General features: G+C 46.8%; 1 protein-coding gene across 1 annotated transcript in view; it reads right to left on the reverse strand.

Moving 5' to 3' along the window:
- LOC135383967 (uncharacterized) overlaps nucleotides 1-26,295 on the reverse strand; it is a 72,309-nt gene that overhangs the window by 12,315 nt on the left and 33,699 nt on the right. Inside the window, exons 2-3 of the mRNA XM_064613238.1 lie at nucleotides 4,072-4,446; nucleotides 309-620 (exon numbers count right to left, since the gene is read on the reverse strand). Coding sequence (XP_064469308.1) covers nucleotides 309-620; nucleotides 4,072-4,446 — 687 coding nt within the window. The remainder of the gene's footprint in view (nucleotides 1-308; nucleotides 621-4,071; nucleotides 4,447-26,295) is intronic.

Consider the following 26,295-nt stretch of genomic DNA (forward strand, 5'->3'; position numbering starts at 1 on the left):
AGTTAATTAAGACATTGCCTTAGGAGTCTCTTAATGCCCCCTAGGGAGTGCCCTTCAGCATATGCTATATTGCAATTGATTTAATCTCGGATAAAGTGATTGATATATTTTTAAAAAATCTGTTCACACTTAGCGTGGACACCCTGTATATATATATATATATATATATACAGTGACGAAATGCATATTAACCTATGTCACGCTATACTCTTTCTGACGTAGAGTGAAGGACCACAAAATGCGCAAACAATTTCTAGATGTATATTTCAGTGTACTGGTGATAATGAACACAGGGTAACAAAACTTACTTGGATAGAACTCTATAAGCCTTTGGTTTTTGAAGTCTGTTCCTGGAATGTGAAGCAAACAAACAAATAGATGTCTGCCAGAGCGGACGAAATCCGAGTCCTGCACCGGGCTGACAACTCTGGTGACAGAAGTACCGTCAGGTCTGGAGCTGACCTGCTGCGTCATGGGCAGCGCCACCTGGCGACTTGCACCGTCTTCGTCCACTCGGTACAGCGATAGTTCGGCCATGGGAAAAGTGCCCGTGGCTTCGCAAGTGAAGTTAGTTGTGGACCCATACCGAGTAAAGTTGAATAAGAAGTGTTTTGGACGAGCTGTTAACGAAATAGAAAGTCGGTATTAGGGCTATGCGCAATAAGCAAGATATACTATTTAATATCGTTGCGATAGAATCCTTGATAATATGATTCTCAGTAATAGATCACGCAGAGTACCCTAAATGTAGACATATACAGGGTGTTAATTTTTCTCATTTTTAGGTGACACATATTTCTTATTAAAAAAAAAAACTGTGAGAGTAGTATACTTTTGCGTTTGAGTTATATGGCCACGTGGACATATTCTAAAATGGAGTATGGAACTACAAGGTGACTAATTACCTCTTTGATTAGGGTATATCCTGTATAAGCGATATCGAGGTAGCAGAATGGGAGAGAGCAACAGCAAATAAGTAATGATGATGCACTGGGATGTTTCGCCGCTGAGGCGGCGCCCTATCCCATTGGTTGAGGGGGAGAAGATGGTGAATGATGATGAATGTTCAGAGCTCACGCAGAAGCCCTGTTGCTGCTAAGAAGGTGATGAGGGCTTGAAGAGCTTGTAGCGGATGCGGTGGGTTGGCCGGAGGCCCAAGCAGTTGAGGAAGGACAAGTGAAGGTGTCCCAGTGGCTTCAAGTTGGCGCTGGTGGACACGCCGCTCAGTGGAATACTGCTGACAGTCGGTGAGAATGTGCTGGACGGTACTTGGAGTATTACAGCAAGGGCATAGCATTGTGTTACTGTAAGCCAGCTTGTGGCGGAAGTATGGGGTGAATGCGACGTTCAAACGAAGTCGATTGACGATAGACGTAAGGGTCCGACGAAGGGTAGACGGCATTATGAAGGACAGAGTGGGATCTACTGAATGGAGGAGGGATCCTTCCGGGATGTCTTGACGCCATTGATGGGCGGCCTTTGCTGATGCAAGCGCAGACAGGTAATATCGTCTATCCCCTTTTGGCAATATGATGGAGATCGTATGTCGACGGCAGTGGGCTTCTGCAGCGATTAAGTCTGCGTCTTCATTACCACGTATACCGATGTGACCCGGGATTCTCGGGACCCGGGGGGGGGGGTCGAGGTAGCTGGCCGTTGTTGGGTTGGCCGCACTCAAGTGGGCATCGTCACGACTATAGCCAAAAAAAGGAAAGTGGGAGAGGGGAGTTGAGGACTTCAAAGTGATGCATAGGCAGGATGACCGATACTGATGGGACGGAGGCACACTGTAGGTGAGATGTGCACTAGAGTGGTCTTTCCGCTAGGCCCGTTTCTTGAAGAAAGCGCACGAGGCCGCGAGGTTTTGAAAGTCCTTCCGCACAAGAACCTTCGGGGAAGAGGACGGCCGTCAGTATGCCAGGCCTGGCGTGGGGAAAATGTGTTTTCCGCATAGTATGGTGTGCACGGCATTCTGTCAGGATATGCGCGATAGTCTCCGGATGATTACAGTGTCCGCAACTGGAGTCCTCCCTGGAGCCGATCTTGAACAGTTGCGAGTTCGTGAACGCAGATCCCGTGCGTCATCGATGAAGCATTGTCTGCATACCACGGGGAAGATCTTTTGTGGGAAGAGATGGTCGGTGATTCTGCATGATGTCCTGTATGCCAGGATGACGCACGTTAACTAGCTGTTTGGCGACCATGTGTCTGTCAGTGTCGGCCGGGACTGGTAAGGATGGCCTGCAGCTGTGGTGTGCTGAGGAAGCTAGCTGGTCCGCTCGTTCGTTGCCTCTGATGCCGACATGAGACGGGATCCATTGGAGCGTAAGCTCACCTCCGGTTAGCCTATGCTGGGCACACGACCTCCTTATACATCGGGCTAGGATGCTACCACACATGGTGTTCATCACGTTGTTGAGGGCACTTCTGGAGTCCGTAAGAAAAACGGCCTTAGTTATTCCGGTGACTTGAACCGCAGCAGCTGCGTGTAACAAGGCCAGGAGTTCGGCCGTCGTAGATGAGAACGGGTAACGAACTGATTTCCCTTGCCAGGCCATGTTCATTGACGGGATGTAGTACGCGCTGGTAGCGCTCTCGCAACGGTGGTCCATGGAGCCATCCGTGAACACCAGAGTATGTGTGTGATAGACGACGCTCGGGATCTGGGATGGGAGACGATCCTCGTTGAAAGCCAATCTCTCTTTTCAAAAACCATGAAACGAGCGCGTGCCGTAAATTATCCATCGCTGAATTTCGCTATAGAAATGAGCCGAAACCAATACCGCGCGCCACAGGAGCACATCACCTTCGCCGACGGAGGTTTATCTGAGCCGCAAAGCGGCTGATCTGCTCAGCAGATGAGCACTTACTCTAATCATCGCCATCGCTCCAAAACACGTGGCCCTCTGCCGTGGAATGAGCGCTGTCCTCCCTACGCTCCCGATCGGCGCGGTTTCGTTGTCGGCTCATTTGCACAGAAAAATAATTTCCGATGGATATTTCGACGCACGTACGCGTTCCAGGATTCTTCAAAAATGGAATGATTTTGAACGACGATTGTCTCCCCTCTGCTATCTCGCTTTTTCCCGAGATTCCCTATAAGTAACTAGTTCATTAATGAATTTTAGGTAATTAATCATCTTGTAGTTAAATAGAATATTTATTTCACTTGTCTACGAAATGTTCAAAATATCACAAAGCCTGACTGCTGAAAAATCTCAGACTAGTGTGCCACACAGTCGCCGTCCTTTAGAAACAAAACGATGTCATTTACCTTCTCCAGTTCCAGTATACAAAAAATGCAAGGTACGTACTATAAGTGCATTAACTTGTAGTTGCCTAACTAAGAGAAGTACACTATGTATAGATGAGCCCCGTTAGTCGTACACGTTCGTTGTGAAGAGCAACGTGGCGGCAGGACCACTGTCGCAAAAACTCCTGCTCACCCAATAAAAACAGTCTGTGTTCTAAGTAGTCTCTCACCAGTTGAGTTACCATGGAGAGTCTAGGGTGCATCAGGCGGTTTCTTCTATTCTGAGCTACGGCTGTGCAGCGAAATTTCCAAAGCGTAAAAGCTGTCATTATCATGATTAGCTGTTCGAACCTTGTCCTCATCTGTTGCATAGGCCGATACCGAATGAAAAAGCGGCGACACACGAGTGTCCACCGAGCCTTTGCTGTGACACACTCTCGTAGCACATGGTCACTATTCTCCTCGGCGCCGCAGTTGGAACATGTGGGACTGCTGAGAAGGCCCCATCTGGCCAGTTTGTCTTTCGTTGGCAATATCTGCCAACTAGCTTTCCAGAAAAAATCGAAAAAGATTGTAGTTACAAACTTTCTTCGTGAGGATGTCCACCTTGCTGTATAACCGAACGGAAAAAACGACAATCTATAATTCTCTCATAGATTTCTAGATATCTGTAACGGGTAAGGATTAACAGATTGTATGTAGAGCGGTTCATGGGTGTACCGGTCTGAAACTCCGCTCGAGCGCCTAGCTAAGTATACACACTATGGTTTGAAATGGTTAATTATTGTTCCAAGATATAGCACTAATCCAATGCTCACCATAGACAGTCATCTGCTGCGATTTCTGGTCCTGGCTGCTGTGAGATGTGACATGGCACGAATAGCGCCCACTAAGATCCGTGGTCGGTCGCAACAGGTTGAGCGCTCTGAACTTCGTAAAGTGGTTCGCCGTTACTGTGTAATCTGCGTTGAGTCTCCCTTCGAGTCGCGATGACACGTGCCGCGTCTTCAGTTCCGGGATCCACTGGTAGATGGGCTTGGGGTCGTCGTCCAAGAACCACCGTACCACAAGCTGTGAATCGTCGCTTTCCGTGTACACGTACTCACAGTCCAAGAGCACTGAGTCCTCGGTCCCATTTTCCACCCACGTGGGCACTGACAACCGCACGATCTGTACACATGTCACGCCCCACACTGCAACGAGAGATAGCAGATGGTGTCATTACTAGGCCTCATTCATCATGGGCGCATATGTACATACAGTTTCATGGGCACTGAGTTGCACATCTGCCCCACGGCAGATTTCGTCTTCAGAAGGTATGGAAGGCTGATGTAATGTAGAAAATAGTCAGTTACGAAATCAAACTATAAACCAGAAAATTGACTCGCATGGAGCTTTTTGGACACGGTTATCTATCTCTGAGTGGCACAAACGGCTAACTGCGCGCTCGTGTTCTGACATTATCACTGATCAGTGATCACCCTCTCCCATACTGCGGCGTATGAGACTCGCCTTCCAAAATTTTGCATTCGGTCCTGCAGTCGTTTTCTCGATTCCCCTTTCCCCCCAGATACACATTCACTTCAAGGTCGTGCGGACGCCTAAGCGCAAAGGTCCAAAGGTTTACAAATTACCCAGCCTGCAAACCAAAGCGTTGATCCGTTGAACAATGGATACAAAATAAATGGCGCCACAATAAAATGATCAAAAGAAAATCAAGCCTTCGACAACTTCGACTTTTTTTTAAAGGTGTACGGAACACAGCCTTGCGCATGTTCTGTAGGTCACCTGCGCTCATTGTTCTTTCGCAGGAGCTCATTTTATTCGTTGCAAAAGACACTGCAGCCAACAACAAAAATTATATTGGGGGCGACTTCCATGCTCCTTTAACTTTGTAGTGTGCTGCCCGCATGAGAGGTGGCAGATCTACTGAGTAATGTTTAGGGTATTGTGCTATAGGCTTTCGTTGGTGTAGTTGCATCACATTGTACATGGATATTGAAAACTGTCGCTGTGAAATATTGGTAGCGATGGTGCAGTCAACTATAGAGTCAGTCACAGAATCACAAAGGAACGCGCGGCTTTCTCAAGACCTATAATTTATTCATAAGAGGTATGAGCTGTGCAGTCCCAAGCGACACAATAACAGCGTAGTGGAGATGACACACAAAAGAAATCACATATTTTTTTAAATCTACGTTTAAATAGGATGGAGATATAGTGCAAATAAACTGATGCGTCCGATATACTGTCTGTTCAATAGGCCACAGTCTGTTTAATAGGCCATAAGTCTGTTCAATGGGCGTTTCCTGGAATGCCCTACCAGGGCGCGCGCTGCTTCCTGGAACTGTTGCAAATGGCCTATTGAGCCACGACCTACCACATTATAGCGACCATGTCATACGGACCCCTTCCCAGCGCCGCATTTGGAGGCTAGCGTTGGCGCTACTCACCGGCCCGGTTATTGCTTCCTGAATTTCTGCAGTATTCTGTACTTTAGCTTACCTTAGTATTTTTGCAGAAGCGGTGGATGTCCCACGAGAGATGCTTCCTTGTAAAGTTGATTATCATCATCATTCTACGCGTTTCCGCAGGAACTGTTGCTGTCGTCTGCTACCGTAATCGTGCGTCCGCTTCTGCGCGTTCAAAATTCAAATTTCCATCGTCCAATCATGATGCAGATCTCGCGGGCCGATGAGTAGCGCCCCTAGCGGATCGTGCGGACGGGCCCCTCATTGGGTTTGCCGATTATGACATGGTCGCTAGAATCTAGTAGGCCGTGTATTGAACAAACACAACTCCACTAGTTCGCGTCGCATTTTCGGCGTCACTGTCGCTGATGAACGAAGAGTAAAATGGCACTGCAGTTTCGGAATCGACCGCCATGGACGGGATAGATAGTCCCTTTAAAGGTGTAGCGCAGCGTAGGTGAAGGGGAGGTGGTCGCACTTGACGTCGACGCTGGAGACAGGGGACACAAAGCTGTCAACGTGGCAGGTCCTGGAGGAAAAGATGTGCAAGGTGGTCGCTATGCTTCAGACCGGCGGGTTTCTAGAGGACGCAGGTAGCTCTCTGCAGTGGAAAATTTCTGGGAGAAAGCTTCTTTCGACACAGCAATGCGTGTTCACGCGAAGCCAGATGTACCGCACCAGGCATCGGTGACAGTGAACCAGCAGAGGAGAGAAATACACACATCTGGAACTACTTTATTGCTTCCGACAAGGAAAGATTCGGACTTCCAGTAGGTGGTTGTCGAGGGGGCGTGTTGGAGTGGCCACGACGACAGTTGTTAAAACCTGCACCCGCCACAGTATTCTGATCACTATTGTGTGTGCCTGTTCAATCCGACGTGTAGCCGCTTCTGTTTATTTCGCCTAATGGTCTCATTGTGACCCCGACAACGCCCTCGGGCATTCCCACCATCACGATCAGGACGCCATCGCCTCTCCGATCATCATCTCTCATCATCGTCGTCATTCATATTAGGCCCCTTTGTTATGGGGTAACGTTCCACTCCTGCAGTGGAAAACCTCCCCACTTCATCGTCAAAATATAATTGTTAAGAAGGGGGAGGGATATATTTATTAGACGAAAAGGAAAAAGAAACGGGGGAAAGGATGAAACCCTCAGTGCAGGAAAAGACGCGGACGGATCACAAACAGAGACGAGCACACGGCGCTGACCGGCCAACCACAGTATTTAGAGGAGGGTTCCTACACACAGAAGAATACCTATTCCAGAAAGACACTTTTTAAAGTTCTTCGTCTTGTTCGTATTTTTCATGTTTAAAAGGTTTTTCAAAAGTAGGAGGCAAGGAGATCCTTATACACCCTTTCGTTCTCAAAGATAGGAAAGGTTGTATGATTGGTTGTGGATTGTAGATAAGGTTCTATATTGTATTGTTGTATTATATGTTATTATATGTTTATTATATGTATATTATATGTTATTATATGTATTATTATTATATGTTGTATTATATTGTATAAGGTTGTTGGATTGTAGATAAGGTTGTAAGATAGGAAAGAGAAAGGTTCTTGCGCTATGAAGAGCCCTCGAAGAACGGTTGTTTGGCTGTGTGTATGTATTTAAGGCCACGTTTCGCGAAAGAAAAATTCTCTGGTTGGCAGTTCAGTGCCGTGTCCTCGTCTCTTTTTGTGTTCCGTCCTCGTTTTTCCCTGCACTAAGGGTTTTATCCTTGTTAACTATGATTCACCAACCAGCCCAAGTTTTAATGCCTTTTCATATAATTGTTGTTGTTCTGTTTATTGCTGCCGCTCAACTCAGTTACACTACGCTGGTATCGGCTTTCCGACCACCTGCCAAGGGGCCTCATTCGAACGGGAGACGCACTCGCTCTCTGGAAAATGAGAAAGAGGTATGCCGTGGCTGGGGTTGCAGCCGACTACCCTAGCAGTCATAGCACTCAGCCTTGTTATTAATGACTTTCCCGTGGTAAGGATAAATGTATTGGTTAACGTAAGTAAAACACTTGGCGAATGTTGCATCAGAACATTAAACAGTATCTTGGAACATTGCCGAGCCTTGAGTCTCAAGCGATGGCCGCAGCAACTACGTCCCAGTTAGAGATCTTTCGCATTACTAAACTGCCACGCCGTACTGGCTCTGCGGTAGCAGTTACAGGATAAAATTGCCTGACGATAAACTAGACGTCCCATTCGTTAGGAGTCTGCTTAACGGACGGCTTCACCAGCCAGTCGTAGCATTTTCTCGTAATATTTCCGCTTCTACTGGGACGAAAGCTATAGCCTCCGATGCACATACATATCCACGTATGGCCGGCGCACTTCGACCAAACTGCAAAGAAAAGCGGCAAGCAGTTACGGGCCGAAAGAAACAGGAGAAGTAAATAAAACTAGTCCTGCAAAGCGCTTTGTTCCAAGAATAGAGAATATAGAGCTCCTTTGTAAAGGGACGATAGATGGCCTGCAGAACAAAGCAGTCACCCGTGATGATATTACATTCATTTTAGAAGACATTCGCACAATTTAAACGGGAAGCTGTACACAATGTAGCAAATTTATTAAGGTCGTGTCTGGAGGAAAAGAAGATATAGGAAAATGCTGACGATTACGTGAGACATGAAATGGGCGGATATTTGGATTCCTGTGTAGTGGAAGGAACAGACCGTAGAAGAAAAAAAATGCTATAGTGCGTTTGTACCGTAAAGCTAGCCCGCAAAAAGTTTAGGAGTCGTTAGTTCCCTCACAATGTCTTCTTTGTGCAGTTGCAAAGCCTATCAAAGGGAGGAAATATTATTGCCCAAAAGAAGGAACTTGAAAGGAGAGCTTGCTGCTGGAATTACGACGGTATAAAAAAACATTAGGGTGCAGCTGAAACAGGGATTTTTATGTAACAGCTAGTAGAGACCACCGTCAGTCGTAATTTTATGTGGAAGTATAAGAGGTCTTTCGACTCGGTCAAAGAAAATATCTCTCCATGTCACTGTGTCTCATAAGACGTATACTTTCACAACTACGAATCATTAGAATGAAAAACGTCGAAAGTGAAGTTCGTGAAAGTTAACAATGAAACTTCATCTTTAAATAAATATCTCAGTCACGACTAGTGCTAACCTCCCCCTGTATTGGAGAACAATAAACGTTCTACAAGTGGAACTCCACTGCATAAAACGTTATTGCTCTAACCATTGCACCAAACGATACAATTACTGCTTAGATTTGAGAAGAGATACGCCTTTAGGCCTTTAGTTGTGGCAGCTATCGCATCATTCTGAATGGCGGTTGGCTCTGGTTTTTTGAGTGCACCACAGAAATTACCGCTTTTCAGTCTTCTCCTTCGCGGTGACCCAGCCTCAGTTTTACGCTGCTCAGAACATTAGGGTACAGTGCGTATAGCATAGGTCGCTTCTCCCTATACGTTGTATTTTTTGAGGCTGCTGCGTCTCTCAATATGGATCGCGTATAAGGACTCTCATATTTGAAACTATGTTCAACGTTCGAGCTTTTAGAACATTTCCCCAATCGAATGGCCCAATCAGGACAAAAGTGCACGCTTGAGAAGCCACAAATGAATGTTGCCTGCCACAGCAGCCATCTTCGATAACGAACAATTTTTTATTGTCCAACAACACCTGCTTTGGGAACTGCGCGGCCGGTGTCACAGCTGCAAACTTATTCTGGAGGCCAACCGAATGGTCGTGCGTCGGATACGGAATACGCGGTCGAAATAGAGACGAGCAAGAAGACGAACGCAGGAGTGGAAGCAGGAAACTATATGGAAGGAGTATAACCCTCTTCGGATATATCGAACGAGTATAGTTTCTCAAGCTGAACGGATGGGGTCCGAGAAAAATCGATGTCGTGCGGGTGAAGCCCCTCGCGTGAGCGGCTCCTCCTAGGCGAGTATGTGGTGGCGTTCATCTTTTAACTTTTGGGTGGAGCTCTCCTTTCTACCGCCTGTGAAGAAGTGGTGTGTAAGTAAAGGGCTTCAGATGAGACCTTGCATGTCCGCGACCCAACCGAAGGTGCGTTACATTACAATGGAATGGTGCGTAGCTACGATGATGAAAGTAATGGTGCTAATCGCGGTTTCTTCTTCTTCTTCCCCCCCCCCCCCCATAGTATGCATACCTCTCACGCTTTTTCTTCATGTTGTTCTGTGCAAAGAGGACGGCCTCGTCGGAGAAGATAGTTTGTTTGCATTAGTACATGTCGCTGCGTTCCACTGTATTTCTAAAAATCACCTACTTGTGCTCAATATTTTTTTGTGTGTGTGTGCTGAGTGGGCCAACAACAACAACTTTATTGCGAGATGATGAATGGGGAGTTTTATCGCCGGGGGCGATACCGTACTCCGAAAACTCGAAAGAAAAACACCTCGGCTGGGTGGTATTTGCGGTGGTGGCGTGGTGTCTTCGAGCGCTCTTCCTGCCTGCTTGACGGCATGTAGTCCTGAGGGGATCGAGCTTCCTGAATCCGGCTTCACAGGGTACTGTGCCGACATTTGCGTTAAAGCCCCCCCCCCCCCGCCCTTCTAAGTGGAGAAAAGGGAAAACACACAGACCGCACAGCCGACGCACGGATTCGAACCCGGGACACCTACCAGTGTCGACGTGGAATGCCATCACCGTAGCCCGCGGAAGCTGGTTGTTTTCGTAGATCGAACTTATGTCGAGGAACACTCACCCACACAGCTTAATTACCAGGATACTGATGAGCCTAGCAGTGTTGTACGTAGAGCCCTTACTGAAAGCGTTACAGTTTTAGGGAACGAAGCACCGAAGCCCTAATCGCGCTACTTTTTCTAAATTGGTGGCGGAACAAGTACTCCCACTACAAACGTAAGGCAGCGCAATCCACAACCCACATACCCCCCCCCCCCCTCCCCCGTGTTCCGTGTCTGGGATATATACCTCATGAAATGCAACCTTGCTTTGTTTAAACGCGAAGGGAATGTCCAAAATACAATACAGATAAAACCAAATAAATTAAATCAGTTAAAACGAACAGATGAAAACAATATTTCTAATTTCAGCCAATGCAGTGGAAAAATGATCGCGTTACTTTTTATGAGTAACGGTAGTGGGGCGTCAAACAGAAAATGTGTATCGATATCGATATATTGCTTCAGTAACGAGTACGGGTAACACGTCACATTATCTTGGTAACGGGTACAGCACTGTCGCGTGGCACCACGTGGCACCACGTAAGTAAGTAAGTGTAAGCACGTGTCACCACGTAATCAAAACCCACCGGCATAAACGGTACGCCAAGAAGAAGATGTGAGCGTATAGACAAGTTGGTCAGTAAATTTAAAAACAGAGAAACATTAGCGAATCATAAAGCGCTATATAAACACACGCAGTAAGACAAACCTTGAGTGCAATACACATTATCATTACCATCACACAACATCATGGCTACCCTTTTCCTTCTTTTTCTATCGGCATTAAACATATCTCCCCACCAACATTTTCGCTATATAAAAATAAAAGAACTGGTCCATTTGTATAGTCTTCAACATCGCGTCTGAACGTGTTATTTTTCTTTTGCCTCAGTGTAAGGTTGAAAAACATAGAGCTATATACTGGAGTATGGGAAGAACGCACGCATATCACGCATACTGAAACGGCAAAGTGAACGCCCATGAGTAATTTCTGGTCAGTGGCGTCTACGCTGACGTTTCTTTAATATCTGTCATAAGCTTTGTGACAACGCAACCCAGATGACGATCGCCATAAACCAAAACAGATCAATAGAGTCTCGAGTATGCCCTCCGAGATGGAAAACAATATTTTTCGCACGGTTCTTTGAAATCAATATTCGAAAACGTTTCCATCACGCTAGGAGGTGAGAGGGGGCTATAAATTTCTTCCCTTTCACTGGGCAGCCTTCACTCCCACATTGTTCTCGCAGTCACGTGGAATGTGAGTCTGACTGTGGGCTGGTAGTACTTTTCACGATCTCGCAGTCGAGTAGCTTATCGCAACTATTTCTGGAAACGAAGTTTGAGTTTCAATGCCGTGCAATGCATCTTTTGTTCTCATCTTTGATCGTCATCACGCTTTTTTTTCCGTCGCAAAATGTCATTCTGGTCGATGTTTTCAAGATTCTCTCAAGGAGCATAATGTGCTGAAGGTTGGAGTGCATAGTGGTGCGACAAATTGCTCTATGCTTTATTTGTGTGTGTTTAGCTTCGTTAAATAAAAAATTTGTACCGACCATAAGGCTGCGAGCCACCCTTATAGTTCTTGACACGAACTTGAACTTAACTTGAACAGTATTCCCAAGCACCATGATGCACTTAAAGTGTGACTGTGTAGGGATGCGTTCGTTGTGCAAGGTCGTTTTCACCTGTGCAGCTCTGCGAAATGAACCACTGCGCACGTAATACGCCCTCCAGCTATGCTTCCTGATGTAGTCGAACACTCCGAACATTGTGGAGCTAGGATTGTGCTCGTTGGTCTGACTTGAATCTACGATGTCGCGCTAAGATTACAAAATTGGTTATTTCCGCTGTTGGGTTTTCGCGCAGCGCGGCATAGTGTGCCAGTGTGGGCTCAGGGTAGAAAGGACCAGAACGGCCAATGCAACATGACGCACGCTGCACTGAAGCGGCCAGTGTAACATACACACTTAAAGGGGTTGTGAGAGGTCACCCCAGGTTATCCCAGGTAAGCGGAACAGACGGCTCTTTGCATCGATGTGAACGTGCATTGAAAGTTTCACAGCGAAGAGTGTAATAGAAGCGGAGAAAATGGGCACCGCAAACACCGAGACTCATGCGGCTCTGACATCACAGTGCCCTGACATCACAGTGCGCTGCCAGTGAGGCAGCGCACGAGAAGTCACGTGCTTACGGCTACCAATGGGAATGGACGCAGCTCTGAGCTCTCTGACATCTGCGCTTTGCTAGGGAGTGTGTTCGTGGGCTTGTATCTCGCTAAGTACGACACGTAGAAGAATAATTCTGTTTTCCTCAGTATTTTCGCGAGCAGTACAATGCGTCCATGATGTAATGAACTACATCTATGAAAGTGTCCCAACCGTTAAGCCAGTGCAAGCCTTTCTGCGCTAAAACGTCCAGTGGAATTCACCATGAGTTAACGACTCAGTATCTTGACGAAAGAACAAAATCATGGCGTTAGTTGGCGTCATGGGGTCATAGGAATGTGTCCTCTTAATTAATATCAGCCATGTATCGCGAACTTAACAGTCTTACCGTTTTTGCTGCTGCCTTGCGGCGTTCTGTGCAACGCCCTAGTGATGTATGGGTATATAGTATGAAACTTAAAAACGTAAATCTCACAATATAATGTCACAATAATGTCATAAATAATGTCATGATCATAATATAATGTCATAATCGTCAATACCCTTGTAATGATGCTTGCATGTTGACGTTTCAGCCGCCTACAATATTTCGGTTTCATTGATTGAGTTACGTGTGGGCCATCAGCACGTGTTTCAGCAAGCTACCGCTGTTGTTTGCAAACTAAGGAATACTGCAGCTCAATTAGGTTAAGACAGAAGGGCTGCTTGATTACCTTAGCTGCATACGTTTCGTTTGATAGGAATACGTTTGAGATAGTACTATATTTTTGATCACCTCTCTAATCCGGCTCAACACCCTTTCCACGAGTTAAACATCAACGTCCGCAATCAACAGCTCCCATTCAGTGCATTGCGGTATCCTTTGCATGTAATGGAAAGAAACCGTAAACGTGTTTTTCTTTTATCTTTTCTTCGTAGGCCTCTTCACAGAGGGCTTAAAACAACCTTCACCGAAAAAGCGAACTCTAAACTTTCCACTGGGAACACAAGTTAGAAAAGAAAACACTCAAAATAAGAGCTCAACTTACCACTACACCTAAAGAATACGCGTACACTGTCCGTGGACTGAACGGGGTTCAAAACTTTGCTCTCAGTTCTATCAATGGCATCCGCAAACAAAGAACACCATCCGAGCGGACAACGAAAGGAAACATTAGAAAGCGCAGGAGGAAGCGAATGTAAAAGACAAAACGAGAAACAGAGGGACGGGAGAGCATGGCGTAAATGAAACGAAAGAAATCATCGACGAGAACACAGTTATGGGAAGCGAAAAGAAAATGCTGGCACTGAGAGCGAAACGCAAAACTCATCCCAGACGAATATACACGAGTGAAGGAAAGAAATAAAAATACTACGAAAGCGCGACAAAGTATACGGGAAACAAGTCTCTAAATAAAACGATATGAAGCGAGAGGAGGACAAAAAGAGGGACAAGGAAGGCGCTGACGAGGAGGAAAAGAAAAAGGAGACGCGCGAAGAAGGAATCTCCCGAGACACAAGGAAAGGAGTCGGGGACCCGAACGACATGTGGAAAAGCGCGATAATGGCGACCTTCCAGGGAAGGAAAATGGGCCATTCCCAGGGAATAGCCCTGGCCGCCGTTAGCTGTGAGACCGCACGGCCAAATCGCCCGAGAACGTCGCTGAAAACTCAAAAGGTACAAGGGTCTTATGTCTGAAAGAAGAAGTTTCCGCGCTCAGCTCTTTTTGCTTGCTTGTTTGTTTTCGTTGTGCCAGAAGCACGACGACAAAGGAAGCAGCAGCGTTAAATGTGTTGAGCACCGTGTTGTGGAAGTCTGCACCAACGAAATGAAAGTCCCCAATCATAATCCCAAAATAAAGTTGTTGTTGTTGTTGTTACAGTGCGCAGCGTTACCTATAGTTTGCGTCTCCAATATTAATTGCGTACTTTGTTATAGATACCAACTGCAAACTGGTTGGTGCATGTTAATGTTCTTGTTGTCTATATATAGATTTGTACTCCAGAGACGGTTTCCTGTGTCCGAGTGTCTGTGATAAGGTAATCAAATAGCGATATATGTGCTTCGATTCGGGTAAATATGCATGATGCTTTATACATGTCATGGTATCTTGTTCAAAAGCTGTCCATGCCAGTTGATCGCAGTAGGATACTGGCAAGTAAACCACGTTGAGTGATACCTTGTAGGTAAAACGTAGTAAGCAAATAGTACAATCGCTTCTTTCGTTTTGTTTCACGTTCCGATTGTCTGTTGTAATTTGATCATGTCTATCCCGCAACACAAGTAGTCTTTAATCGTTTTTAATCGTAATTTAATCGTAATCTTTAATCGTAATTTAATTACATTTGGCAAGTCAACACATGCCTATCATGTTTTAGAACACAACGGTTGAGCTTACAAAGTTCGGTCGTACTTCCCCATATACACTTCAGTATAAACGCTTCCTGACCTAAAACTGCATGATCATTAGCCAAATTAGGAGCAATAATGACAATATAAGCAACAACGAAGTAACACCGGATGCAGTGCAGAATGGCGCCCCCCCCCCCTACTGCACCCCGCCAAAGAGAGAGAGAGAGAAAAAAAAGAACGTAAAAAACTAACGATGTTGAAAAATACAACGAGTCATCACCATAGTATGAGTTACACATGTTACGTGCATGTGTTGTACTAAAATATATCGACAAGGCCACGAAGGTATTAAGGGAGCTAAGAAATATGCTTCTACCCAAGCTATTTCGGAGGGCAAAGCACAACCAAACCTCCAAAGATCGTTCTTCTTCTTCTTCTTTTTAAATCTATTAGCAGTCGAGCATTCACCACTTGTAGTAGACTCAAAATCAGTTATCAATGAAAAGAAAGAAATAAACTTCCGAAAAGTATCTGCGCAGCGCTCACGAAGCGTAAGCAAAACCGTGAGGTGGTTGCCTTATGCGCGCCAGACGACATCCAAGTTCAACCTGCCGTGCGCTAAAGCTGAATGTGAAACTCGACAAAAAACGTCGTGGTATGACGGAGAAAAATGACCAGCCTCAAAGGCTGGATGATTGATCATCTCGGTCGCGTGGAAGCGGTAAAAGTGCCCGGCTTCGTTGCCCTGAACCTGGTTAAATGCATGCTGAGGTACTCGTCAAATAATTCTTCAGGGGGAAGAAATTTCTTTTGAAGTCCTTCCATCACACCGCTATTTTGCGAAAGTAATACAATAACCGATCACAACAAGAATTAACCGGTAAGTCGGTTAGCAAGTGAAATACGCCATCACCTCCATACGTGTACAACATGTTTGCTATAACAACGGTCACGTTTGCATAGGCCTTTCAGAAGTTTACATTGGGTTTGTTGACACAAGAGAGCTGATTCCTCCTCCCAGTAGGGGGATATTTACTCGTAGCAACTGACTCGCGCTCCCTGCTCTAACCACAGTGACGAGGCTTTAAATTGGGACGACATCTGCCGTGCGGATGACTGGGTGCGACAACACGCGTCGCGCTACCAGACAGAGGGAAGCGGCGCGTGGAATAAAGCAGCGGCGTTGAAGGAAGAGATGAGCTCTTCGTGAATTGCGAAGGTGCATCTAAGATACCAGTGGCGTTTCGCATTTGCAAGCAATTTGTTCTTCAAGAAATATGCGCCGTTCATAGCGTCGAGTTTCAGAAACGCCAGGTAGATATTATGCATACCGGATGCCGCGCGCAAATACTCGGTGTTACGACGGGACACGGAGACCCGAAAATGCTGGCGCAGATGTGCATTAAAAAGGCACGCAGCGAGAAGAACAAGGAGACTGATCTCGACATCGTCGATTTCTACAAACGACGTTTAACATGTCGTCAATACAAACTATCGTACTGAGAGGAGGATACAGAGTGCAGGCATTCTATACCGGTACATGGGTGCCGTTTCAAGAAGCCCGTCATTACTATAGCACGTAATGTAACCTACAGGACCTACATAAAGAAAGATGCAAAGAAATATTGTTCAAAATGTATGCAGAAAGTGGAGTATATGCGGATACGTAGTGAACTGGTAGGGCGACGGTGTTGAAAGACACAATGCTCCCAACATTCCAATGTCGTTGTGCATCCAATAATCCCGAAGTGCCAGCGGCAGCAACGTTCCCTCTAGATGAGGAATAAAGAAATGACCCATACGATAAAATTAAATAGATTTTCTAGGATGCAAGGGAATAACGCAACCTCAGGGAAAACGCGCATCCGGAGGATATGGAGGTTGTGACACCTCGATACTGCTGACAAATTACAAGGTGCGTTCATGGCAAAATTGCTTTTATGTCTCGTAGAAGACTGTGTATACTGACATCAGTGCATTGGAAGTGACGGACGACATCCGAGACGCACGAGCCCAAGTCACCGCCATTCGCTCTCTGAAGAACGCGGCCTATATCTACCAAGAGCTATACCGAGGATTACTGCCCGTTTCCTCTCCTGTCTTTGCTGCACCTCGATATGGCATCCCATATGCAGAGACACCATGATCGAGTACAGGTTACTGCAGACAGAAACCGTGGTCCCCCTCATGAGTTCCATGCAGGAGATCTAGTACGCGTCCTTGGACGCCGGCCAAACGACAGCAGGTGGTTAACTGGAGTATTCGTTTCTGGTGTTATCCCCTCAACATACATCGTGTTGGTGAGCGATGGAGAACGTTATGTGCACATAGTCCACCTACGCCACCGTACATTTGATCCGGTTCCTAAGAGCCAGGCATCCTTGACGTCAAGTAACAATGAGGTATTTGACCCGGAAGAACCCAGTCAGAAGGAACCTCTCGTAGATAGGACGAGGTCATCAGAAACTGGTCCGGAGACACCCGCGACAACACCTGACGCTGAAGCTCCCTGTTCGGACTGTAATGCGTAATGCTCTCGCTCTCTAGTACGACAGGGCAATAGTAGTCCAAAGAGCGTACGGAGTTCGAAAGGTACAGGTGTTCCTGACGGTAGAGGTCATGTTCCTGAACTACGCAGACTACGGCAAGCAGATTCACTAGCACCACCACCACCACCATCTCGAGCGTAAAAGACGAAAATGTCTCGCTTGTCCTCGCATGCACTTTGTTAGCGTCTGTCGTTATGGGGTGTACGTTGCTGGTAACAGCGGTAATAAACGCTTTCGTTGGAACAAGTTTCTCCATTCCCTCGTAAAACACAACAGATAGGAGATCAACTCTGACAAACGCTGTTCTCCAGTGGTTCATAACAGTGCGAGGAGGAAAAAATAGCGCTCCTTCCTAGCGCTGTGAAGCAAAGCGCTGTTTGTGAGAACGGGCTATTAGAAGGCACATCGAGTAATATGCTTTAAAATATGGGGACGTGAGTGAGACTTGCGCTTAGTTCCATTTGATGTCTGTTGTACATCGACATTATATTGCACGTGTCAAGTTTAAGCTCTTGATACATTATCTTGACATATATTTTCCTCTGTTTGCCACTGGAAGAAGACACGACCCCGTGGGGATCACTGTGAAGGAGGCTTTCTACCTTCATTGCACGGCTCACCTGTATTTTTGCACGTACGATAATGACACCACGTATATGCATCGGAACTAGTACTTTTCTATCATGTGTGTCCTACGATCCTGCTGTCGTTTATTGTTGCGCGTCTAGTACATTACGCGGACAACCCCTTCATATGAATGAAAACCAGTCTAATATAATTTTCGTGGAGCCATCGCTAATGCAAGCGATGAACTTCCCAAAATGCCTTCCGCTACCTAGGATATGCGTGCACCATGGTGATGTTGCTATGTATTATTCGTGCTCTTGACGTCGTCACTAATAAGCCCCATTGCAGCTGCCGAGCAGTAAATATTAGCGTTTAGTGCTGACGTTGGACGGTTCTTGCTTCTATGCTGCGGGTAAAGTGAATATAAGAAATGTAGGCATAGGTCAATCTGCATAGTAATTAACCCGCCTGCCTTTTGGGCACTTAGAAGGCACTGAATAATGAAGCATCGTCAAGTATCATGTGCATCGAACGCTTCATAAGTTGGAGGATATTTTGAGAATGACAACAAACTTGTCACGCGAGAATGAAAGCGTTCGTTCACGACAGTAAAAGTGCAGATTGACAGTAAAAGTGCAGATTGATTGAAAAAGACAGTAAAAGATGCAGTGATTAATGGTGCTCATAGGATGCTCAATACTTACATCCCGATACAATGTACGCTTATAACGTTATGCCTCAAACTTGTATAGCTATATGAAATGCTCTCAGTTTCCCTTCATTTTCTTTGTATTCTACCGTCCCGGAACAACGCAATCTCAGATGACTGGCTTCTGAAATGGGCCACTGACCATGTTCAAACTGTCCTTCTCACATTTGTCTGGCCGTGCCTGGTAGACCTCTGATAATTAACGAAGACTCGGTTTATTAATGCGTTGGCAATAGAAGCCCATTTTGAAGAAAAGGTGATTGTGGTGCCCGTGCACAGCGCGGCACACGACGGAGAAGAGAGAATCAGGCTGCGCTCCGCAAGCTGTTTCGCTCTTCTCTGTAACGTGGAAGTGCGGAAGCGCGGAGCTCGTCAGCTGGAGCCAGTGGAGTGCAGCTGTAATAAAGTTTTCGCCACGAAACACACACGCTTCTACAGTTTCGCCACGAAAACCACCGCCCCCCTTGACCACGTGATCATCCGTAACGAATCACGACAAAGTAGCCGGAAAACGGCGCCAAAAAGCGCGCGCTGGCTGATCGAACTGCGCATGTGCGCTGCGTGCCCTCTCCATACCGTCTCACTCGAATTCTCTCCCCCACCCCCCCCCCCCTTTTCCGAGTGCTTCGCCAGGCCATCTGCTAATATTATCGGGAAGCAGAAAATGAAAATCCGGAAGACGAAGGAATTCACATGTACAAATTTATTGACACGGTAAACATATAAACAAGAAGCAACATTTGAATGCAAGTAAATCTACACGATTATTACAGAATACTGCAGAAAAAATAAAGAATAAATAGTGCCGAGCAACAGAAAGCGTGACTATCATATTATACAATCCCTAAGGGAACCTATTCGGTTTGGAGAAATTAGGTATTATTATACACATATATAGCACGTGATGAGCCGCAGAAGCCATCCGCTTCATCCCAGCACAACTGCAGAATTTTCAGGTGACAGGGGCCACAAGCTCGCGGATCGCAGGACCACGAACAGCTGTCGGTATCTGAATGAAAAAAAAAGGAACCTGTTAGTGATATGGTAAACCCGAGCACAGGCAACGTTAATTGGCTGAATGCGCTATGTAAGACATGCTATCGTTACGCGCCTGATGTCGACTAATGAGAAAATTCGAGGAGCCCGACGTACGCGATGCACGCTGTTTTCCTTTTCATGCACACCAGTGTATTAAACATCAGACACATTCAAATAGCGAAACAAAACGCAACAAGTAACGCCACGCAGAATAGCACATCAACCAGATCATGACTGATAACCGGCAGAAAGTGATGTAATACGGGACAAGGCGTACCTCCATGCACACAGTTAGGCGACAGTATTAAAAGTCTGGTCACTGACATGCATCATACGTTTGTCTGCTTACCTTTCATTCAGGCGTTCGTCCATGACTCGAACATCTTCGAAATCCACGAAACGAAATCACCGTCTGCCCACATAGACGCCAGCTACAAAGCGGTCAGATGGGTCGGCTCCTTGGAGAAATCGGAGAAACGAGCGCGGGCGAATCCACCGGTTAAATGAGCCTCAGCCAATCATGATCGAGAAAAGTCACGTGGGGGACCGGAGCCAATGGAAAGTAAATAGGAGGAATTTAGCGGGAAATGCCAGCGGCGACACTATTTTCGCGGCGGCGAAACCCGCTTACCGTGCCTCCTCTGGTTGAGCCCTCATCAGTTGCGCCTCGTCTCTGGATGTGTTCAGACGTGCCTCGTGCGTTCTCCGAGAGTTTCGCGAGCGACCGAGTTTGTGTATCATGTGTGGCAATTTCAACTGCAACGTTCTCCAATGGATCCCGGGCCTTCTACTAGTCACAATACTAGCGCAGTACATAAAAATATAAGAAGCATAAGAGGAGCAATTAGAAGCAATGCTAACGCATTGTCATTGCATTAGTTACATTAATCGCCCTCAAATCTTATATTTTGTTTTATTTACTCATAATGCTATCTGCCTGTTGACAGCCAAAGCCACGAGGGGGTTGAAGAATTCACTAAAGAATACTTTGCTAAAAGACATTGCTGATGACTTTGAAATAGCTACTGTTTCTTAGTTGATTACATCTGGTACGAAGATGACAGTGATGGTGGTAAATGATAATGAGCAAAATGAGGAGCCTTCGGAGGACGCCATGACGCTAGGCTATTTAGGATACGTCTTTTCCACCTCGAATTGCCACTAGATCCGTTCTTGTTTAAAAGCCAGCAATATCAGGCTCGAATAAAACTGTTAGCACTCACAGGCATTTGTCACTTGTCAGCAGTGGTCGTTTCGGTCGGAAATTATTACAAAGCAGTTGACAGTACGTCGTGAATAAAGTAACTTAGTTTCTGCCCAGACATAAATATGACGAATTAGTTTTTCATTAGTGTTCTCAAAAGCTCTTCCATTAAGTGGCGAAACTAAAATAAAGGAATAAGAGAAAATGACCTACGACAATTGTCTTCTCATTCTCTTCTGATTTTGTTTATTTGTCTGTGGGGGGGAGGGTATATTTATTAGACAAAAAGAAAAAAAAACGTGGGAAAGGTCAGCCAAACGAGACGTCGGCTTGCTATTCCAGAAATAAATAAATTAATTAATACAGAAAATTAAGAGATAATAAATTAATAAAAAGAAAAAGAATTAGGAAATAAAGGATAAACTAACAAATGATGAAAGAAGGATGAGGTGGATTAAAGACAAAGATGACAAAAAAAGATGACTAACAAACGGTGAAATAATGATGAGATGGATCACAGAAGATGACTTTAAAAGGAAAGCATAAGGTTAATGCGTTGAGGGTGAGAGTGGGGCACAGAAGAATGAGATTGCACGACTGAGTTCACAGGCTGTTCATAAGACCTGAATCTCTCAAGCAAGTCAGAACTGCTTTGGTCACACACCGCTGTGTGTGATCTCGTACTGGGCCGAGCAGAGTGGCCAGAGAAAAGTCCGTGCACCGCAGCTCGAGTAGGTGTCGTCTCAGCGTGGCTCGAGGGGTGTCGAATCTGTGACAGTCGAGGAGAAGGTGTGGAACATCAGCTTCAACAGCGCAAGTGGGGCATTTTTGCGACTGGAGAAGACCCATTTTACAGAGAAGTACAGGTGTCCTGGCGGCATTAAGGCGTAGTCGGTGTAGAATAGACGTTTCTTGACGCGAGCAGTGGCGTGTGGCAACGAAATCCATCGACGGGTCGATAGACCGGAGATGGTCGTTCAGTCGGACAGCGTCCTCTTGAAACTGCCGAGTGCCGTTATGGCTAAGCTAAGGCGTCTGCGCGGGTGTTTCCGTGCAGGCCGGTGTGACTGGGTACCCATTGGAAACACAGGCTATGACCAAAGGATAGAAGTCAGTTGTATATTGCGACTATCATGGTGTCTAGGCCGCCGATTGTTCTGAAACAATAATTTGCTAGAACTTCTAGCGCCACCTTATTGTCCGTGGACACAACCCAAGCGCCAGGCGGTGATACCGCTATGTGGTTCAACGCGGTCAGTATGGCGAAGAGCTCGGACTCAGTAGATGACGTTTCGTAGGGGAGCTTGTGCGCCACTTCAAGGTTTTCATGTGGCATATAAAAGGCTGCAGTAGATCCGCCTTGAGACACTGATCCATCAGTGTACACAGGGAGTCGTTGAGAGTACGTTGAGTTAAGGTGCTCCAGTGTAAGTTGGTGAGCAACAACGGGAGGTACAGAGTTTTTCTTCAGAAGACCAGGAATATGGTCACATACAGGAGACCTGCGAAGAGTCCACATTGGCGGGGCATAGGAAAGCACTGATGGTGTGGTGGGGAGGTGCACTTTCAGGCAGTCAACAGCAATACCAATGCTGGAGTCCGGACAGTCAATATCAATGAGCCGAAGATGATGGTAAGGATGCTGTGTGAGGTACCGCGCATATATCCGGAGAGTTTCCACGTCTCGTAGGACGCCTGCTGGTGTTTCGCGTGCCTCTGCCAGGACAGAATAGGCCTCTGTCGTTCTAGGAACTCCCAAACAGACGCGGAGGCTTCGGGCCTGAATATTGAGAAGCTCACGCTCTCCGGATATACTGAGGCCGTGTAGAATAGGCAGGCTGTACCGCAATGTGCCCAGAATCAACGCTGTGTGCACGTGACGGAGGTCAGCGCATGAAGGGCCCCACGATGATCCAGCAATGCAACGTAGAGCATTTTCAAAACCGCTGGTCTTGGTGGCTATTGTTTTCACAGCCGAGACCACGTCATGCCTCTGTCTAATGTCACTCCAAGGTACTTGCAATGAGGCACAAAGTCCAGCGGTGTCCCGCTGACAAACAATGGATACCTTTGGAATGAGCGTAAGGTGAAAGCCATTGCAACGGCCTTAGCAGGAGAGACCGATAAGCCTCGGTCGGCAAGGTAATCTACAATAGAATCCAAGGCGCATTGTAACCGGCGTTGGACGGTGTCTCGACGGGTGGCAGAGGTCCATATGCAGATGTCGTCTGCGTACAAAGTGATGCGGGTATGATCACGAAGCTGGGCGGGAAGCGAAGCCATTATAACATTAAAGAGGAGAGGGCTTAATACACTTCCCTGTGGGACACCACGACGGACGGGATGGAAAGCGGTGTCACCTTCCGTTGTGCGCACGAAGATGCGCCGGTCGGCTAGAAAGTCCTGAATCCATGAGACGGCGCAACCTCCTATTCCCGCCTCTTGTAGCGTCGCGACGATGGCGCTGTGCAACACGTTGTCATAAGCTCTCTCTACGTCGAGAAAAACTGCACCGGTGAGGTTGCCTTCAGCCTTTGCTTGTTGGACTTCAGCGACGAGATCGAGTACTTTGTCAATTGCTGAACGTCCCTGACGAAAGCCTGCCTCACCTCAAGAAAAAAGCGCGTGCTTTCCAGGTACCAGTTCAAGCGGCGGAAAACCATGCGCTCCATTGTCTTCGCAACGCAGCTTGTGAGGGCAATCGGGCGAAAGGAATCGATATTATGCGGCGACCTGCCTGGTTTCAGAAGAGGAACAACCATTGCAGTTTTCCATCCGCGTGGAACTTCACCTGTCCGCCAGGTTCTGTTAAAGAGCCTCAAGAGGAGCCGACGCCCACATAAGGGGAGATTCCGGAGGGCTTTGTACGTCACCTGGTCAGCTCTAGGCGAGGGGTGCTGGGGGAATTACTCAGGGCAGATTCAAGTTCAACAAGCGAGAAAGGTACGTCCAAGGCAGGGTCTGAAGAGGAATCCAGCACGATAGGGATGTCACGTGCAGAAGACAGCAGAGAGGCTGAGAGCGTGGTGAGACGTGCGCAGTGCTCTTCAGCGATCTGCAGAAGTGAGCGCCCGGAAGCTAGCGATAAGGATAGGAATGGGTTCCGCTGAGCAACTGGGGCAGAAAGCCCCCTGAGCACGGTCCATATACGAGACATCGGTGTACGGGGTGACACAGATGCAACGAAGTTCCGCCAGCGGTCGCGCGCTAACTTACGGAGACGCCTTTGAATTGCTTTCTGGATCCGTCGAGCTTCAGCATGGTGAGTTGGAAGTTGGGTGCGACGAGCTCTGCGCTCGACGCGACGCCGAATGGCACGGAGCCTCTCGTATTCGGCATCAAGCGCAGAAAAATGGACGGGGACGCGGATAACGCGTGTAGCAAATTTCGCTGCATCAGTGATTGCCCGAGAAAAGCCACTTTCACTGTCGGTCGTATTGGCGGCGAAAGTGGATTCGAGAGCAGTCCTGTAACTCTCCCAGTTGGTCCGCTTGATGCAGTGACTAGCGTGGGGCCGGCGGGCGCCACGGATGTTAAACAGTATGGGCAGGTGGTCACTCCCGAGCGTGTGTACGTCGACGCACCAGGTGAAACGATGCGCCATCGATGCAGACACGGCTGTTAGATCCAAGCACGATGAAAGTAGTGCGCCTTGTATAAAAGTAGGGGAGCCATCATTGAGAAGCCTAAGATCCCGTTCTTGAAACAGGGCAGCAAGCCTCTCCCCTCTCGTATCCGAGCGTGTGCTGCCCCAGATGATGTTATGGGCGTTGAAGTCCCCACAGACGACATACGGAGAGGGAATGCTGTCCAGTAGGGCGCCCAAGTCATCACATTGTAATGAGTTGCCGGCAGGTTATACAGGGTGTCCCAGAAAACGTGTCATTGAATTATAATAAAAAAACTACGCCACCTAGAATCATGCGGTGAACAGCATTTGTTCTTATTAGGTTTTTGCCGCCTCCTAACGTGAATGTCATGTACTCCAAGTTTAATTATGTAAATATTTGCGAACTGAACTCGGAAATTTGCCAAGTAAAGGTCACTTTTTTACCCCACCAATATGAAGAGCGTGCCGAATTCACTCAAATTCATGATAATTCACAGTGATATTCACGAGCTATCCCATCGGAAAAAATAGCCGAATATCATGCTTTTCGGAGCACCGGACCATAGCGCGCGATGACTCTTTGAGCGCAATCGCTCTCAGTGCGACGAAAGGAGGTTCCGAAGCCAGCCCACAGAGTGATAGTAGAAAAAGTAACAGTTCCTAAAATTGGGAGAGTTAAAGCATTATCCCAGCAAAGGTCAGACGTGATAAGCCGTGCCTGTTTTATCTCTTTCTGCGATGTTGGGGAGGGCTGGGTTTGCAACCTCCTTTCGTCGGACTGACAAACATTGCGCTGAACAATTCATCGTGCGCTATTCTGTGCGACCTCCGTAGAGCATGATGTTCGGCTATTTTTTCCAATGGGATAGCTCCTGAATATCTCTGTCAATTATCATTAATTTGACTAAATTAGACACGCTCTTCACATTGGTGGCGTAAAAAGTGACCTTTACTAGGCAAATTTTCGACTTAAGCTCGCAAAAATTTACATAATTAAGCTTACGTTACACGACATTCACATGAGGAGGTGGCGAAAACCTAGTAAGAACAAATGCCATTGACCGCATGACTCTAGGTGGTGTAGTTTTTTTATTATAATTCAATGACACGTTTTCTGGGACACCCTGTATAAGGAGACGACCGTGATGTCAAGTGAAGCCAAACGAACGGTACAGCATACGTATTCGCCAGCCCGTGTTATCCGTGCGCGGTTTTGTATTGCAGGTATATCGGAGCGCACGAAACTTCCACTTACCACACAAAGGGCAATCCTGTGGAAACGAATAGCTTTCAGACTTTTTGCATGTTAAACCAACCACGATTGTCGTCGTTGGGTGGGGATATGTGTGTGTGTGGCGGGGGGGAGGGGGGTCGCCGTGGCTTCTCTTCTCGAATAGCTCAATAGCTCAAATAGCGAATGAGACTTTGGAAAAATGCGCGTGAGCACAAAATAAGCAACAGCGTCAGTGGCACGAGACATCGTCATTCCAACTCTCAGACTTGGAAAAATAACCATACATTCGGCGACATCCGTGCCACTCATCCATAACCATTATACCCCCCAGGAGAGGAAACACGGCTAGACACGCTGATCCTGAGAGAAGAAGCTACTCGGACAAACGCGCGTTTAAAAGCGCCGAGGGGAGCGCGTAACCTCGCAGACAGCGACAGGCGTTGCATTATCGCACCGCGTACCCGGAAATGAGTGTCTTGCCG

Source organism: Ornithodoros turicata, chromosome 2 (genome assembly GCF_037126465.1).
Source record: "Ornithodoros turicata isolate Travis chromosome 2, ASM3712646v1, whole genome shotgun sequence".
NCBI lineage: Eukaryota > Metazoa > Arthropoda > Arachnida > Ixodida > Argasidae > Ornithodoros > Ornithodoros turicata.